The sequence below is a fragment of the Salvelinus sp. IW2-2015 genome, linkage group LG8, assembly GCF_002910315.2.
Source record: "Salvelinus sp. IW2-2015 linkage group LG8, ASM291031v2, whole genome shotgun sequence".
NCBI classification, from domain to species: Eukaryota; Metazoa; Chordata; class Actinopteri; order Salmoniformes; family Salmonidae; genus Salvelinus; species Salvelinus sp. IW2-2015.
In genome coordinates, this window is record NC_036848.1 from 40,827,495 (window position 1) to 40,843,393 (window position 15,899).

Here is a 15,899-nt window from a genome sequence, read left to right on the forward strand (position 1 = left end):
ACATTGCTACTCTGTTCTTCTCCTCTCTGTTCTCTCTCTCTCTGTTCTATCTCTCGCTGTTCTCTCTCTCTCTGGTTCTCTCTCTCTGTTCTCTTCTTCTGTTTCAAAAAACAACAAAAAACAATTATATGGAAATGAACAGTAAACATTGCACTCACAAAGGCTTCAAAAAGATAAAGGCATTTCAAATGTTATGTGACATTTTTTGAAGTACCAATGGTAGGTAGGGGAATATAAATAAACAGATAAATATAGATTATATTTACAATGTTGTTTGTGTTCCACTGGTTGCCCTTTCCTCATGGCAACGGGTCACAGATCTTGCTGCTGTGATTGCACACTGCGTTAGTTCTCCTAACAAATATGCAAGTTTATCAATGTTTGATTTGCTTTCAAATTCTTTGTGGGTCTGTGTGATCTGAGGGAAATATGTGTCTCTAATATGGTCATACATTTGGCAGGAGGTCAGAAAGTGCAGCTCAGTTTCCACCTCATTTTGTGGACAGTGGGCATAGCCTATCTTCTCTTTGTGTTTATTTCTTCACTCACTCATTCGCTCTCTCTTCTCTCTCTCTCTCTCTCTCTCTCTCGCTCTCTCTCCTCTCTCTCTTCTCTCTCTCTCTCTCTCCGTGTTCTTTCTTCCGTCTGTCTGTCTGTCTTTGTCTGTCTCTCTGTCGGTCTCTCGGTCTGTGTCTGTCTTTGGGCCTCTGTCTCACGGTCTCTGTCTGTCTCTTTGTGTGTCTCTCGGTCTCTGTGTGTGTCTCTCAGTCACTCGGTCTCTGTGTGTTTCTCTCGGTCTCTGTGTGAGTCTCTCAATTTGTCACTCACTCACTCACTCACACCTTCTCTCTCTCACACACACACACACACACATAGCAAGCCATCAAATAATTTACATAATTCAACAAAGTCACTTTCTTGGTCAGTAAAACATATTGCCCCCAAAAGAGAGCCACTAAAGCTTAATAGATTGAACCGTGTGCTTTAGATTGAACTGTGTGCTTTAGTGAATGGTCACCAAGGTGAAGGTTTTCTCTTCAGTAAAACAGCTATGCTTTATTGACACGATCAGTCGAAGAAGCATCACTGAAAATAATCACATTTATGGTRTTTCAAAAGAAGAAAATGCTGTTTCATGTTAAAGAGATGTTGACAAGTGCTGTACAAAGGAGAGAAGAGGACGAAAAGTTCAAGTGGAAATGGCAATGCTTCAGTCTCTAGACTGTTTGCATACTCACTTAGTAATCAGATGCCCTGACTTAMCCTCGTCGCATACCAGGCTTRCCTAAAACAGGAAGCCTGGGGAAGTTCCGTGGCAGAAATCAGATAAAGAGGGATCGTAACCAATTAMGTATATAAACCCTGGATTGCTGATGCTATGTATTGGCCATTGAGACACTTTTGAAGCCACKGGTCGGTCATATTGTTACATCTGCTCCTGCCACGACCTCTACTGCTCATCCTGTGTCTCCTTGACCTGCRGCCACTCTCCCAGTACTCTCTCCCTCTCCCTCTCTCTGCGTGTGTGTGATTGTGTGGGCYGAGACAGGTGTGCTGGAGTCAGAGCAGATCCCCACCAGTTGCAACCTGTTCCATAATCAAGACCTCTACAAATACTCAGCCCTGCCACTTCCACGCTGCCAGATCGTAATCTCTGCTCAGTCAGTCTACGCTTCTAGKCATTTTTTACTGTTAGATCCTGTTATCCTGTTGTGCCTGCTTTCCTTGCCTGCCGCTGTTTTCCTCTCCGCTACAGTTCCGCCCGCTCTGACTCTGGTCCCTGTCTCCAGTCCCACGTATCGTCATCCTGCTACTCTGTCCTSGATTCCCCACTCAACTACTCCCTTGGATTCCCCTCCGGACCTGCTTACCCTGTCCCAACCCCTCTCGCTCCAGCCTCAMRCTCCGCACCTGGTTTCCTGCAACCCATCCGAGCTTTCCCTGGCCTGCACTCCATCTTCCCCCTGTGTTTCAATAAATACCTTGGTTACTTCATCCCAGTCTCCTCGTCTGAGTCTGCTCTTGGGTTCCACTCCGCGTAACACATATTGGCACTCCCCAGTAGGAGCAATCATCCATAAGAATGAATGAAATGCTAAAAAATGACATGAATTGAGGTATATTTGATGTTGTTGTAGTGGGGACAGTAACATTACTAATCGAAAAAAAAAAGAGGATTTTTTTATATACTGTATATACAGTTTTAACACACATACTCATTCCAGGGTTTTTCTTAATTTTTTTAATTTTCTACATTGTAGAATAATAGTGAAGACATCAAAACAATGAAATAACACATGAAATCATGTAGTAACCAAAAAAGTGTTAAACAAATCAAAATATATTTTATATTTGAGATTCTTCAAAGTAGCCACCCTTTGCCTTGATGACAGCTTTGCAAACTCTTGGCATTCTCTCAACCAGCTTCATGAGGTAGTCACCTGGAATGCAGTTCAATTAACAGGTGTGCCTTCTTAAAAGTTCKTTTTTGGAATTTCTTTCCTTCTTAATGGATTTGAGTTGTGTTGTGACACGGTAGAGGTGGTATACAGAAGATAGGCCTATTTGGTAAAAGACCAAGTCCATATTATGGCAAGAACAGCTCAAATAAGCAAAGAGAAACGACAGTCCATTATTATTTTAAGACATGAAGGTCAGTCAATATGGAAAATGTCAAGAACTTAGAAAGTTTCTTCAAGTGCAGTCGCAAAAACCATCAAGCGCTATGATGAATCTGGCTCTCATGAGGACCGCCAAAGGAAAGGAAGACCCAGAGTTACCTCTGCTGCAAAAGATGGCGCCGACAGAGATGGTCACCTCGCTTCAGGTCCATAGGAAACTATGCAGTTAATTGTTTTTTCATGTATTATTTCTTACATTGTTAGCCCAGAAAATCTCAAGTGTTATTACTTACAGCCGGGAAGACCATTGGATATAAATGCGATGTCAACTTACCAACATTACGACCAGGAATACGTATTTCCCGAAGAGGATCCTTTGTTCGGACCTCCACCCTGGACATGTGATCTTATCCCAGAGGTCGACCCAAAACAAAGCGGTCGCCGCAGGAGAGGCAGACGGAGCGGCCTACTGGTCAGACTCAGAAGGCGAGCACACCATCCACGCTTCCGAGCATATTACTCGCCAATGTCCAATCTCTGGATAACAAGGTGGACGAAATTGGGGCACGAGTTTCCTTCCAGAGAGACATCAGAGATTGTAACATTCTCTGTGTTACGGAAACATGGCTCACTCGGAATATGTTGTCAGAGTCGGTACAGCCACCCGGTTTCTTCATGCATCGCGCCGACAGAAACAAACATCTCTCTGGTAAGAAGAAGGGCGGGGGTGTATACCTTATGATTAACGACTCATGGTGTAATCACAAAAACATACAGGAACTCAAGTCCTTTTGTTCACCTGACCTAGAATTCCTTACAATCAAATGCCGACCGCATTATCTTCCAAGAGAATTCTCTTCGATTATAGTCACAGCCGTGTACATCCCCCCCAAGCAAATACCTCCTCAGCCCTGAAAGAACTTCACTGGACTCTATGTAAACTGGAAATCATACATCCTGAGGCTGAATTTATTGTAGCTGGGGATTTTAACAAAGCTAACCTGAGAACAAGACTTACTAAATTCTATCAGCATATAAAATGCGCGACACGAGCTGGTAGCATTCTGTACCATTGCTACTCTAACTTCCGTGATGCATACAAAGCCCTCACCCACCCTGCCTTCGGCAAATCTGATCACGATTCCATTTTGTTGCTCCCAGCCTATAGACAGAAACTAAAACAGGAAACGCCCATGCTCAGGTCTATACAACGCTGGTCTGACCAATCGGATTCCACGCTTCAWGATTGCTTCGATCACGTGGACTGGGATATGTCCCAGATAGCCTCAGACAATAACATTGATGTATACGCTGACTCGGTGAGCGAGTTTATTAGCAAGTGCATCGGAGATGTTGTACCCACTGTGACTATTAAAACCTTTCCTAACCAGAAACCGTAGATTGATGGCAGCATTCACGCAAAACTGAAAGCGCGAACCACCGCTTTTAACTATGGCAAGGCGACTGGAAACATGACCGAATACAAACAGTGCAGCTATTCCCTCCGCAAGGCAATCAAACAAGCAAAGCGTCAGTAGAGAGACAAAGTAGAGTCGCAATTCAACGGCTCAAACACGAGACGCATGTGTCAGGGTCTACAGTCAATCACGGATTACAAAAAGAAAACCAGCCRCGTCGCGGGCATCGATGTCTTGCTCGCAGACAAATTAAACAAATTAAAGCTTTGAGGACAATACAGTGCCACTGACACGGCCACTACCAAAGCCTGTGGGCTCTCCTTCTCCGTGGCCAACGTGAGTAAAACATTTAAACGTGTTAACCCTCGCAAGGCTGTCGGACCAGACCACATCCCTAGCCACGTCCTCAGAGCATGCGCAGACCAGCTGGCTGGTGTGTTTACGAACATATTCAATCAATCCCTATCCCAGTCTGTTGTCCCCACATGCTTCAAGATGGCCACTATTGTTCCAGTTCCCTAACTCTAATGAAGTTCATTAGAGTTAACAGTCTCAGATATTGCAGCCCAAATAAATGCTTCACTGAGTTCAAGTAACAGACACATCTCAACATCAACAGTTCAGAGGAGACTGTGTGAATAAGGCCTTCACGGTTGAATTGCTGCAAAGAAACCACTACTAAAGGACACCAATAAGAAGACGAGACTTACTTGGGCCAAGAAACACGAGCAATGGACATCAGACCAGTGGAAATTTGTCCTTTGGTCTGATGAGTCCAAATGTGAGATTTTTGGTTCCAACCGCTGTGTSTTTGTGAGACGCAGAGTAGGTGAACAGATTCAAGGCACACTTAACAAGCATGGCACTTAACAAGCATGGCTTAACAAGCATGGCTTGCATTAACAAGCATGGCTTGCATTCGCAGCATTCTGCAGCGATACGCCATCCCATTAGGTTTTGGCTTAGTGGGACTATCATTTGTTTTTRAACAGGACAATGACCCAACACACCTCCAGACTGTGTAAGGGCTATTTTACCAAGAAGGAGAGTGATGGAGTGCTGCATCAGATGACCTGGCCTCCACAATCCCCCGACCTCAACCAAATTGAGATGGTTTGGGATGAGTTGGGCCGCAGAGTGAAGGAAAAGTAGCTAACAAGTGCTCAGCATATGTGGGAACTCCTTCAAGAARGTTGGAAAAGCATTCCAGGTGAAGCTGGTTGAGAGAATGCCAAGAGTGTGCAAAGCTGTCKTCAAGGCAAAGGGTGGCTATTTGAAGAATCTCAAATACAAAATCTAGATTTTGATTTGTTTAACACTTCTTTGGTTACTACATGATTCCATATGTGTTATTTCATAGTTTGATGTCTTCACMATTATTCTACAATGTAGAAAATAGTAAAAATGAAGAAAACCCCTTGAATGAGTAGGTGTTCTAAAACTTTTGACCGGTAGTGTATATACGACCTCTCTCTCAGAAAAATAATTAGTACTGCTAGGATTTACACAGTCAAATGTAACAAATAATTACCTTTTTTTATAAAGAACTGTACAAATGATACATTTCTGACATCAATATATATCAATACAGTAATATGAGATCTGTATGTAAAATACTTTGAACATTTTTGTCATTTAACATATGCTCTTAGTTAGTACATTCATCTTAAGATAGCTAGGTGAGACAACCAAATATCACACTCAAATATACAGAATAGACACACTCCATTCCAGCTAAACAATGCAGGAAAAAACTCATTTTAATAGACCCCTAGAATCTATGAATWAAAAATCTGACAACAGTAATATTTGACACACACATGAAGGTACTTATAAGCAATAATTCCTGGTGAAAAAACACAAATGTCAAATATTGCGTTTTGGAAATAAACTCATCAAATTCACATGACCAAATATATCACCTATRATCTACAAAATTGAATTTTTCATACACTATCAATATACAATATCTAATATTTGTTTATCATTTGTATTGTATTCCTTCTGTAAATGAGTGAAGTAGGTCTGACTGTAGCTAGGCCTGCTATACAAAGCAAAACCCATACTACCAACTGCTGGCTTTTGTAGTCTCAATTGACATTCACATCCTAGCCCCTCAGTCATATAGCTGTGTAATTACATGGGRTGGAGGGAGCAGCATGTAGCTGACCATACTGCCAGACCAAGCTGCATCCACCCTGCATTCTCTGGTTTCACTGTGTGTGGATCTGGAGAGAGAACATAGCCTGGTCCCAGATCTGTTTATGGGTCTTTCTATGAAWAATGGAGCCAAAGTGTGACATTGGGATCAACATTTCAAAATGGTTTGAAACAAAAATAAAAAAGATTTTTATGCAGTTCTACCTGTGTACTTAGAGGAATAAAAGTGAATATATGCTAATTGACCCATAACTCCACCAACACCCCAACATAGGACTAATACTATACATCCTTTAAGCAGCGATCATACAGACATTGGCAAATCAAATTCAAGGACTTTCAGGGACTTTTTCAAGCACMTAACTGTAATTTCCAAGGACCTCAATMTAACACAGTTGTATAATTTATATCATTGTACATTTAGGGCCCACTTCCCCCAAAATGCATGCAAAAAGTGTCRCACAAAAGTAGGCCCTTACCACTTTAAGAAAAAAAAAATGTAGGCCTTGCCAATGCATTAACATTCCAATTATTATTTCATTCTAAAATATGTGAGAGTAATGTGGACATCGCCTGACTAAATAGATTGGATGCATGCCTATTTTTCTGTAGCCTARGTGGCAGACGCAAGGACACATAATAAAGCCATGAATAGCAGTATCATTCATCTCACCATTTGAATTACACCATCGCTGTTTTTATAATGAGAAAGTGAGCAACAACCAGGTTTCTTTTGAAACTGAAGGATTTGTATGGAAAGACAAGTTGAAGCCAACATTAGATGTTGTCATCCTAATAATAACCACACGTGGTTTTACCGCAACAGAAATTCAAACAAAAACGTAATCACAGATAATTATAAGGGAGCTGGAGAACTTTTAWATTGACTACAATAATTACAATTGAGGAAATTGTATTGTTTAAAATTGCAGGTGTAACATGGAAACCGAAATGTATTTGTCATGTTATTTCATTACCAGATCATGTTGTGAATAAGCCCACTAGGTATGTCATTTGTTGTCATTATAGCCAGAATAATTCATCAGAATAGTGTTGGGTGTTGCGCAATAGTATATCCTACACAATTGCGCAAAGTAGACCGTGTCCAATCTGAGGCACAAAAACATGAACACATTACCTTGATGCTTTCTCTGTTAAATCTAACGACACCCTGCTGTACATCAAGCAGACAACAACAGATGATCAACATCAATTCGCTAGGGATATTAGACCCAACGTGGATCCAGGCACAACGTTCTTCACCGACGTAACGAATGAGACACCAAAWTATTCTGGACATTCCTCAAAACCACCTTTTTTCCAGCACTTGGGCTGTTGTTGCATCGCATGTGCTATKAGAACAGCTGCTTYTCACTTGACTGTCATTCMGAAAATTCCTTTCTAGATCAGATGATGTGTGAAAATATCACGCCGTAACTAATCAGCTGGACACCAAATGCCCATCCAACAAGTATTAGGCATAATTATTAAAAAACACGTTAATGACAGTATCAATTTAGGTTTTAAGTATCAAGTTAAGGTTACTCTTTCGGTTAGGGGCTTTCGATTTTGCAATTGAATTCATTATTTTGGATCTGTGTGCCCATGAAAGCTGTTTTCACCCCGTAACATAAGAAGACACKAAATGTTATGTAGTCACACTGCATTTCTGACATCTCTATACAACAAACTGTCCGACAGCTAGATCCAGGATTCTTACAGGGTTCACATTCATTGTCAAATTTAACTGATTAATGCTTAATATATGAAGTAATGTCAACTTACACTGCCATAAATGCAAGGACAGAAAAGTKATGTTTTATGTCACAGGTTTTTACAAAAATCCATCATGACACCAACCATGACAAAGAACTAAACATCAACTTATGAATTGTATTAAATATAGCTATGATCCTCCCTRATATCTTAATGTAATGACATGAAACAAATTAGCAGATTATTATCAATGACTTATCAACAGCTGTAACAAGTTGTCCAGTGTGGGAAATCCTCACTGGTACCCTAGTTTATTGAAAGACCCCTATGTGCTTAGTTTAGCTAACTACTCTGACTAGTGTTGTGCCATACAGAGGAGAAACTAGCCAGTCCCAAATCTGTATGTGCCTTTGCCAAGTCCTCTGTAACAATGATAGTCAGAGGAGTTGGCTACACAATCCACATACAGATCTGGAACCAGGCTAGTTTCTCAACCTCAATGACAGGGGTAGGCAACCCTGTTCCTGGAGTACCGCAGGTACTACAGAATTGTGTTCCAACTACACTATAGGCACCACACCTGACCAACTGAGAAAATGTATCAGTTCACTGATTGCCTAAATTCATAGTCAAAAATAAATTCATAGCTGTTTGTGGGTGGGGGTGCGGCATCTTTTTATATATATATACTTTTTAAAATTCTGATTTTGCAGGGGGTGCTGCAGAACCCTCAGCACCCCCATTTCCCGGGGCTAAGTCTAAATTCAACACACCTGGACTTCCATGTTGGTTCAACTCAAAAAATGAAGTGCATGCGGCTCTCCAGAACCAGGGTTGCCCAACCCTGCTATATCACATAAGGTTTGGCTGAACAAAGTACAAACAGATCTGAGACAAGGCTTTAGAGAAGCTGCCTTCTCTCCTCTCCTCTCACTTACCGACGCTGGTGATTCTCTGTGAGACCAGGTCCCTGAGCAGAGCATCGATGACTAGGTTATGTCTGGAGTAGAGCTCATATCGATTAATCCCTATGTGGAAGCGGAGCCAGTTGGGGTAGGAGTCAGCCGTCAGCTCTCCTCCTGTTGGAGTGTACTCCTCCATGTTCCCTTCAGCGTGCCTGGGGGGAAGAGGGGAGGGAGGAGAAAGGAGAGGTGATCCGTGTTATTACAATGGAGAGTATGACATGAGTATGCTTTTCTGTAGCCTTGGACCACCCTCCTTTTTAGTGTTTCATGTGTTACGAGGTGACATGTTTTGACATGACATGACTTGCATTTGCAAGAGGGACATTTGCTAATATGGTTAGGTAGCCTATAACCATTTGTGTAAAAACACCTTTATTAATGTGAAATAACAAGCCGAAATTTGTAATTTACACATAATATCCTAGGTGTATTGTTTGTTTAATTTATGCTATTGTCTTGAGTTGAATTTAAAGAGGCTAATAATCACTTTTCGATTGTGGTGATGGTCTATAAATTATAAAAATATATGTTACCATTCCTGATTCTCTGTMGCGGCGTTGGGGTCAAATCTGATGTCTGTGTTGACGTTGAACAAGGTGTCTTCGTCGGTCAGAGACGGTAAGGCTCTCTTGAATAACGGGTGGTCAAACAGAGCCAGCAACCTTGAACTCTTGGCAGGTATGTTTTTGGTGACCACAGTGTCCTGTATGAACCGTCTCTTTTTGTCACCATTTTGTGCATAATGTTCAAGCCGTTTAAAGGCTTCCGTTTTGTTTCCCGCTTTGGGGTTCTTCTCCAGAGAATGGGAAGAGATGTTAGAGTTTGGCTCATTGCTGAAGTCCTGAAGGATTCTCAGTGTGTGTTTGTTAGGCCAGCCGGACTCCACTCCCGACCTGGCTCGGTGTTTAGCCCAGTTCTGAGGGTCCTCGCTCGGCTTGTGCGAGCAGGAGCAGCCGCTGTTGCTGCGCCTCTCCAGCTTTGGTAACAAGTCTATCATGATGTGCATCGAGCAGGCGATTAGAAACACCATGAGAATCAAAACCCGGAATTTACGGAAGAGTATCATCTTCATAGTCCCCTGTTTGAGCAGTTGCGAGTATTTACTGCAAATGATGAGCACGCATATGAACAGACTCACTACATCACTGATTATGTTTATCACGCTGGATGCCACTTTAATGAAATACACGTTGAACACGTAACCATCTTCACTTCTTGCCGTCTTGAGTAGACTAAATGTTTCAGTGTTCAACTTGTCTATTCCCAACCACATAGAAATCCAGACGGCAGGCTTCTTTTGTGATTCAGAACGAGAGGATTCTCCGCATGCGCCCAGGTAAAACAGGTCGACTCGGTTCAGACCAACGGTCGAGTTGGGAAAGCGGCATTATCTCAATTGCTTTCGCTCTACAGCTCCGACCCCAAGGCTTTACGCACAATATAAGGTATAAAGGAAGTGCAAGGGTCCCGAAAGAAGCTCGAAAACGGTAGATAAATGATCCATCAGAGGTGTATGTTGGCAGGGTCTGCTGGCGCACATCGGTCCGGCCATTGAGCGTGAACTCTGCTGTGTGAGAAACGGAGCTGTCGTGGATCCGCTGGGCACGGGCTACGCATTGGTCCAGTCCGGGATAGGAAAAGCGCAGAGAGCGCTTATATGTCAAAATATAATTTTAAAAGAAGACTATTCGAAAGACTCCTCCTTTGCCACTAGAAACGATAAAACAACGTGTAAAGGCGCAGCAGGCAAAGTACAGTAAGCGACCCAGGATGAGAATAAATGGCAATGTTCACAGCAAATCCCGAATAAAGACAGGCAATACAAAACAACCAAAGCGAGACGAATCAAACAAATAATTCGGATAGGTGCCGATTGGGTTTCTCTCTCGGAGATAGACTACAGTGTGCCGTGTGAGCAAGGAAAAAGACAATCACTGTCCTTCGCATGTGAGATTGAGGTTGGGTGTGTTAAATATTATGATGAAGCGCGTCTAGATCCAGCCTTGTGCAGCGTCACCGTGCACAGATTGGCTGAGTCTCTCCCACAGTCGGAGAGAGAGGGGGACAGCAACCATCTGAGGCTCAAGTGCCTGCCTGCCTGTTTCTGTAGCCTGTGTTCTTCCTAAAAACATTCCCCCCTGCAAATCCAGGCTGTGCAAGAAGAGGGCGTCTCATCCCAGTGGTGAAAATCCACTGTGGCACAATATTGTATGTAGCTACGTTAGATGATGTATGTCTATTGATTAGTGAAATGCATCTGATGGAATCAAGGAGGCATCCTCATCGAGACATGTCAGTGTCAGTCCAGGGCCTTCATTCAATCAAATCAGCAGTATCTGTACAGCAGCATTATCAACATACAGTATATACAAAATCAACCACAGCAATACCAGACAGTATGGATATGTATAGAAACAACAGTTGGCTGCTGCAATATTCACATCTCCTGCCTCTCCACTTCCCAATCAACACACCAATGTCTTGGCTAAAAGGCTTCGCACTAAAGCTACTGAAGGGATGGTTATGGTTAGGATGGTTGGATGATAACTGCAGGGAAGATAATGGGAGATGGGTTAACGAACAGTCGGTAGGTTATTATCCATGTGTGACCAACTGATCATGCCCAACATGATTACCTTTTGTTATGACATTTTGTATTACAGTAAAAGCAGCATGGCTTTGGCTGCACCATTCTACAGCGGTATAGGAATGGCTTTGGCTGCACCATTCTACAGCGGTATAGGAATGGCTTTGGCTGCACCATTCTACAGCCGGTATAGGAATGGCTTTAGCTGCCACCATTCTACAGCGGTATAGGAATGGCTTTGGCTGCACCATTCTACAGCGGATAGGAATGGCTTTGGCTGCACCATTCTACAGCGGTATAGGAATGGCTTTGGCTGCACCATTCTACAGCGGTATAGGAATGGCTTTGCTGCACCATTCTAACAAGCGGTATAGGAATGGCTTGCTGCACCATTCTACAGCGGTATAGGAATGGCTTGACCGGCACACATTTCTCACAGCGGTAAGGAATGGCTTTGGCTGCACCATTCTACAGCCGGTATAGGAATGGCTTTGGCTGCACCATTCCACGGTATAGGAATGTCTTGGCTGCACCATTCTACAGCGGTATAGGAATGATTTGCATGCACCATTCGTAACAGGCTATAGAATGGCTTTAGCTGCACCATTCTACAGCGGTTATGGAATGAGCTTTTGGCTGCACCATTCTACAGCGGTATAGGAATGCTTTAGCTGCACCATTCTACAACGGTATAGAATGCTTTGGCTGCACCATTCTACAGCGGTATAGGAATGGCTTTGGCTGCACCATTCTACAGCGGTATAGGAATGCTTTGGCTGCACCATTCTACAGCGGTATAGGAATGGCTTTAGCTGCACCATTCTACAGCGGTATAGGAATGGCTTTGGCTGCACCATTCTACAGCGGTATAGGAATGGCTTTGGCTGCCACCATTCTACAGCGTATAGGAATGGCTTTGGCTGCACCATTCTACAGCGGATATAGGAATGACTTTGCTGCACCATTTTACAGCGTATAGGAATGGCTTTAGCTGCACCATTTACAGCGGTATAGGAATGACTTTGGCTGCACCATTCTACCAGGTATAGGAATGGCTTTGGCTGCACCATTTCTAGCGGTATGAATGGCTTTGGCTGCACCATTCTACACGCTATAGGAATGACTTTGGCTGCACCATTCTACAGCGGTATAGGAATGGCTTTCTGCACCATTCTACAGCGGTATAGGAATGACTTTGGCTGCACCATTCTTACAAGCGCTATAGGATGGCTTTGGCGCACCATTCTACAGCGGTATAAGGAATGCTTTGGCTGCACCATTCTACAGCGGTATAGGAATGGCTTTGGCTGCACCATTCTACAGCGGTATAGGAATGGCTTTGCTGCACCATTCTACAGCGGTATAGGAATGGCTTTGGCTGCACCATTCTACAGCCGTATAGGAATGGCTTTGGCTGCACCATCTACAGCGGTATAGACAGACTTTCAGGCTGCACCATTCTCAGCCAGACAGACCGTTATAGGAATGACTTTGGCCTGCACCATTCTACAGCGGTATAGGAATGACATTAGCTGCCCCATTCTACAGCGGTATAGGAATGACTTTGGCTGCACCATTCTACAGCGGTATAGAATGGCTTGGCTGCACCATACAGCGTGTATAGGAATGACTTTGGCTGCACCATTCTACGAGCGGTATAGGAATGACTTTGGCTGCACCATTCTACAGTGGTATAGGAATGACTTTGGCTGCACATTCAGCAGCGTATAGGAATGCTTTGCTCCCTATAGGGATTTCCTACTGGACACATTACTGTGAGGAATAATGAAGTATCTGTAAAGGCAAGATTAGATGGGAATCTGAGTACAATTGTAAGTGTGTGTTGCCTGTGCCTGTGCCTGGTGTGTGTGGTGTGTGTGTGTGTGTGTGAGTGTGTGTGGGTGTTGTGTGTGTGGTCTTGTGTGTGTGTGTGTGTGTGTGTGTGTGGTGTGTGTGGTGTGTGTGTGTGTGTGTGTGTGTGTGTGTGTGTGTGTGTTGTGTGTGTGTGTTTGAGCGTGCTGTGTGTTACATAGTAAGGCTAGTGACGTGAGTGAGTGAGAGTGACGTGAGTGAGTGAGTGAGTGATGAGTGAGTGAGTGCAGTGAGTGAGTGAGTGAGTGAGTGAGTGAGTGATGAGTGAGTGAGGTGAGTGAGTAGTGAGTGAGTGAGTGATGAGTGGTGCAGGTGAGTGAGAGAAATGATGGGGTTATATTCCGAGTCCTACCAAAGTAGCCTTTCTGGGAAGTGAGTAACAGTCTAGTGACTCACTCACCTAACACAAAGGACCTCTACTGTCTTGCCTATTGTGTGAGACAGAGGAGGAGGAACATAGCCCTTACTTAATAGACTACAGATTAGTTCACCAAATTGCTATCTAGCCTTCTGCAGGGATGACATGGGGTCACACATTGACTTTTGAGGCCTTGAAGAAACTCATAAAAATAGCTAGTAAATAACTAGTAATTCAACTCCTGTCAGTGTGTGTGTGATGGCATTGATTCAGACTATATAGAGACAATGCTTCGCTTGTTTCCCATCATCCCCTATAATCATCTACAATGACCAATCTACCTTCCTCTCTCTTGTCTAGGGTGAAATAAATGTGTATTGATGTCAGTCAGGTAGGCATGATGATGATTTCATGCAGTCAGTCAATGGGTCAGTGAATCCTCACAAACTCCCTGGCCTGAACGACTGACTGGACAGTGCAGTTCATTCAACCTTTCAATATGAGTCAAGAACACCTTTGTATTCTTGCTGTGTTACTGATCTAGGAAGACAACATTTTACAGGTGGTCCAATACCATTGGCCACCTGTACCAGTAGAGACTGCAATGAGATGAGGGGAAACAATCAATAAAATTATTGATACATTTCTAAATTAATTCATTGAAACAAATAGATGTTTCCCCATTGACTTATTGGCCACAACACATCACCTAGAATGCCCTTTACTTGACACACTGCTCGGTGTTATCTCTGGCTGGCACAGCTGACAGGACAACCAGTGACATGTGTCTGTATATGGAACGACCTCGCCCCTTCCCCCCTCCMCCAGATGACAACAATAACAAGGCTCTTGTTGCCCATCGTCCCACAATTACATCTTCCCGACAATTGGCTATTCTAGCTTCCTCTCCTACCGGAGGTAAATTAGCCAGGGTTGGATGGATGTGTATTGATGTCAGATGGGTAGGCATGAAGATAGCGTGCAGTCAATGGGTCAGTGAATCCTCACAAACCCCCTGGCCTGAATGACTAACTGGATTGTGAAGGTCTTTCAACCTTTCAACCTTAGTATTCTTGCTATTTTACTGATCATTGCCCTATAAAAAATATATTGCGCAACTCTTGATTAAGTGGTGTTACAGCACACCGTGTCATGTTTCAGAACAGCGCAGGATGAACGTGTCAGTACATCTTAAATCTGTCTCATAACCCTCACACCCGTGTGTTTTAATACTAGAGACAATAAACTTAGCCAAACAACTCAATGAATGTATTATAGAAACAAAATGATAAACCTTTCCCCTATTGTCTTATTGTCCACAACACATCAACTAGAATGCCCTTTATGTGAGATGACAACGGTATCTAGGCACAGCAGAGGTTATCATTTTGGGTAAATGAACATAGATTGATGTCTTATACCACATGTGTCAAAGTCATTCCACGGAGGGCAGAGTGWTTGCGGGTTTTTGCTCCACCTTGGACTTGATTGATGAATTAAGGTCACTAATTAGCAAGGAACTCCCCTCACCTGGTTGTCTAGGTCTTAATTGAAAGGAAGAACCAAAAACCTGCAGACACTAGGCCCTCCGTGGAATGAGTTCGACACCCCTGTCTTATATGTATTGGGGAGTACAGTGACCTAGCAAATCCTTATCTTCATCTATGCTATCTRAGCAGTGGGTGATATGTCTATTTGTTATATAGGGTTGGTGGGAAATAGGCTCTGATAGGCTTTAGAGGTTGGTCAGGGTCAGGGTTGTGGTTTTGGTGGGAAAGGAATTAAAGTTGCAATTGGGAAAAATGTTGCTTACTTGATTTTAAAGTGGTCTGAATGCACTACTTTGTGAGCTTCTGTGCTGAAATATGAGGTAAAGGTTGGACTGGTACTGTATCGGGAGTGGTTGGTTAGGAATTACATCATTGGGACACAAACCACTATATGGAATGGAAATACATAAAGTTAAGATGTGAAAGTCACCCTCAAGCTTTTAAAAGGAAAAATAAGAAATGCTGACATGTCTATATGTTATCAGAGAAGTGGACTTCAGTTGGCCTTTCCTCTTTACTTTCTCCAACCCCTCTCTACCACCCCTCCTCATCATTGCGCTCAAAAACGCTACATATGTATTGTGTGGGAGCTGGATTTGTGGGAATCTGCCCTTGGCGTGACCGGGGTTGAATGGAACATCCATGGAACAAG

General features: G+C 43.2%; 1 protein-coding gene across 1 annotated transcript in view; it reads right to left on the reverse strand.

The window, feature by feature from the left end:
• LOC111967937 (extracellular serine/threonine protein kinase FAM20C) overlaps positions 1-10,842 on the reverse strand; it is a 73,333-nt gene extending 62,491 nt beyond the window's left edge. The window contains exons 1-2 of the mRNA XM_070444940.1: positions 9,414-10,842; positions 8,854-9,032 (exon numbers count right to left, since the gene is read on the reverse strand). Coding sequence (XP_070301041.1) covers positions 8,854-9,032; positions 9,414-10,153 — 919 coding nt within the window. The 5' untranslated portion in view covers positions 10,154-10,842. The remainder of the gene's footprint in view (positions 1-8,853; positions 9,033-9,413) is intronic.
• Positions 10,843-15,899: the final 5,057 nt, after the last annotated feature.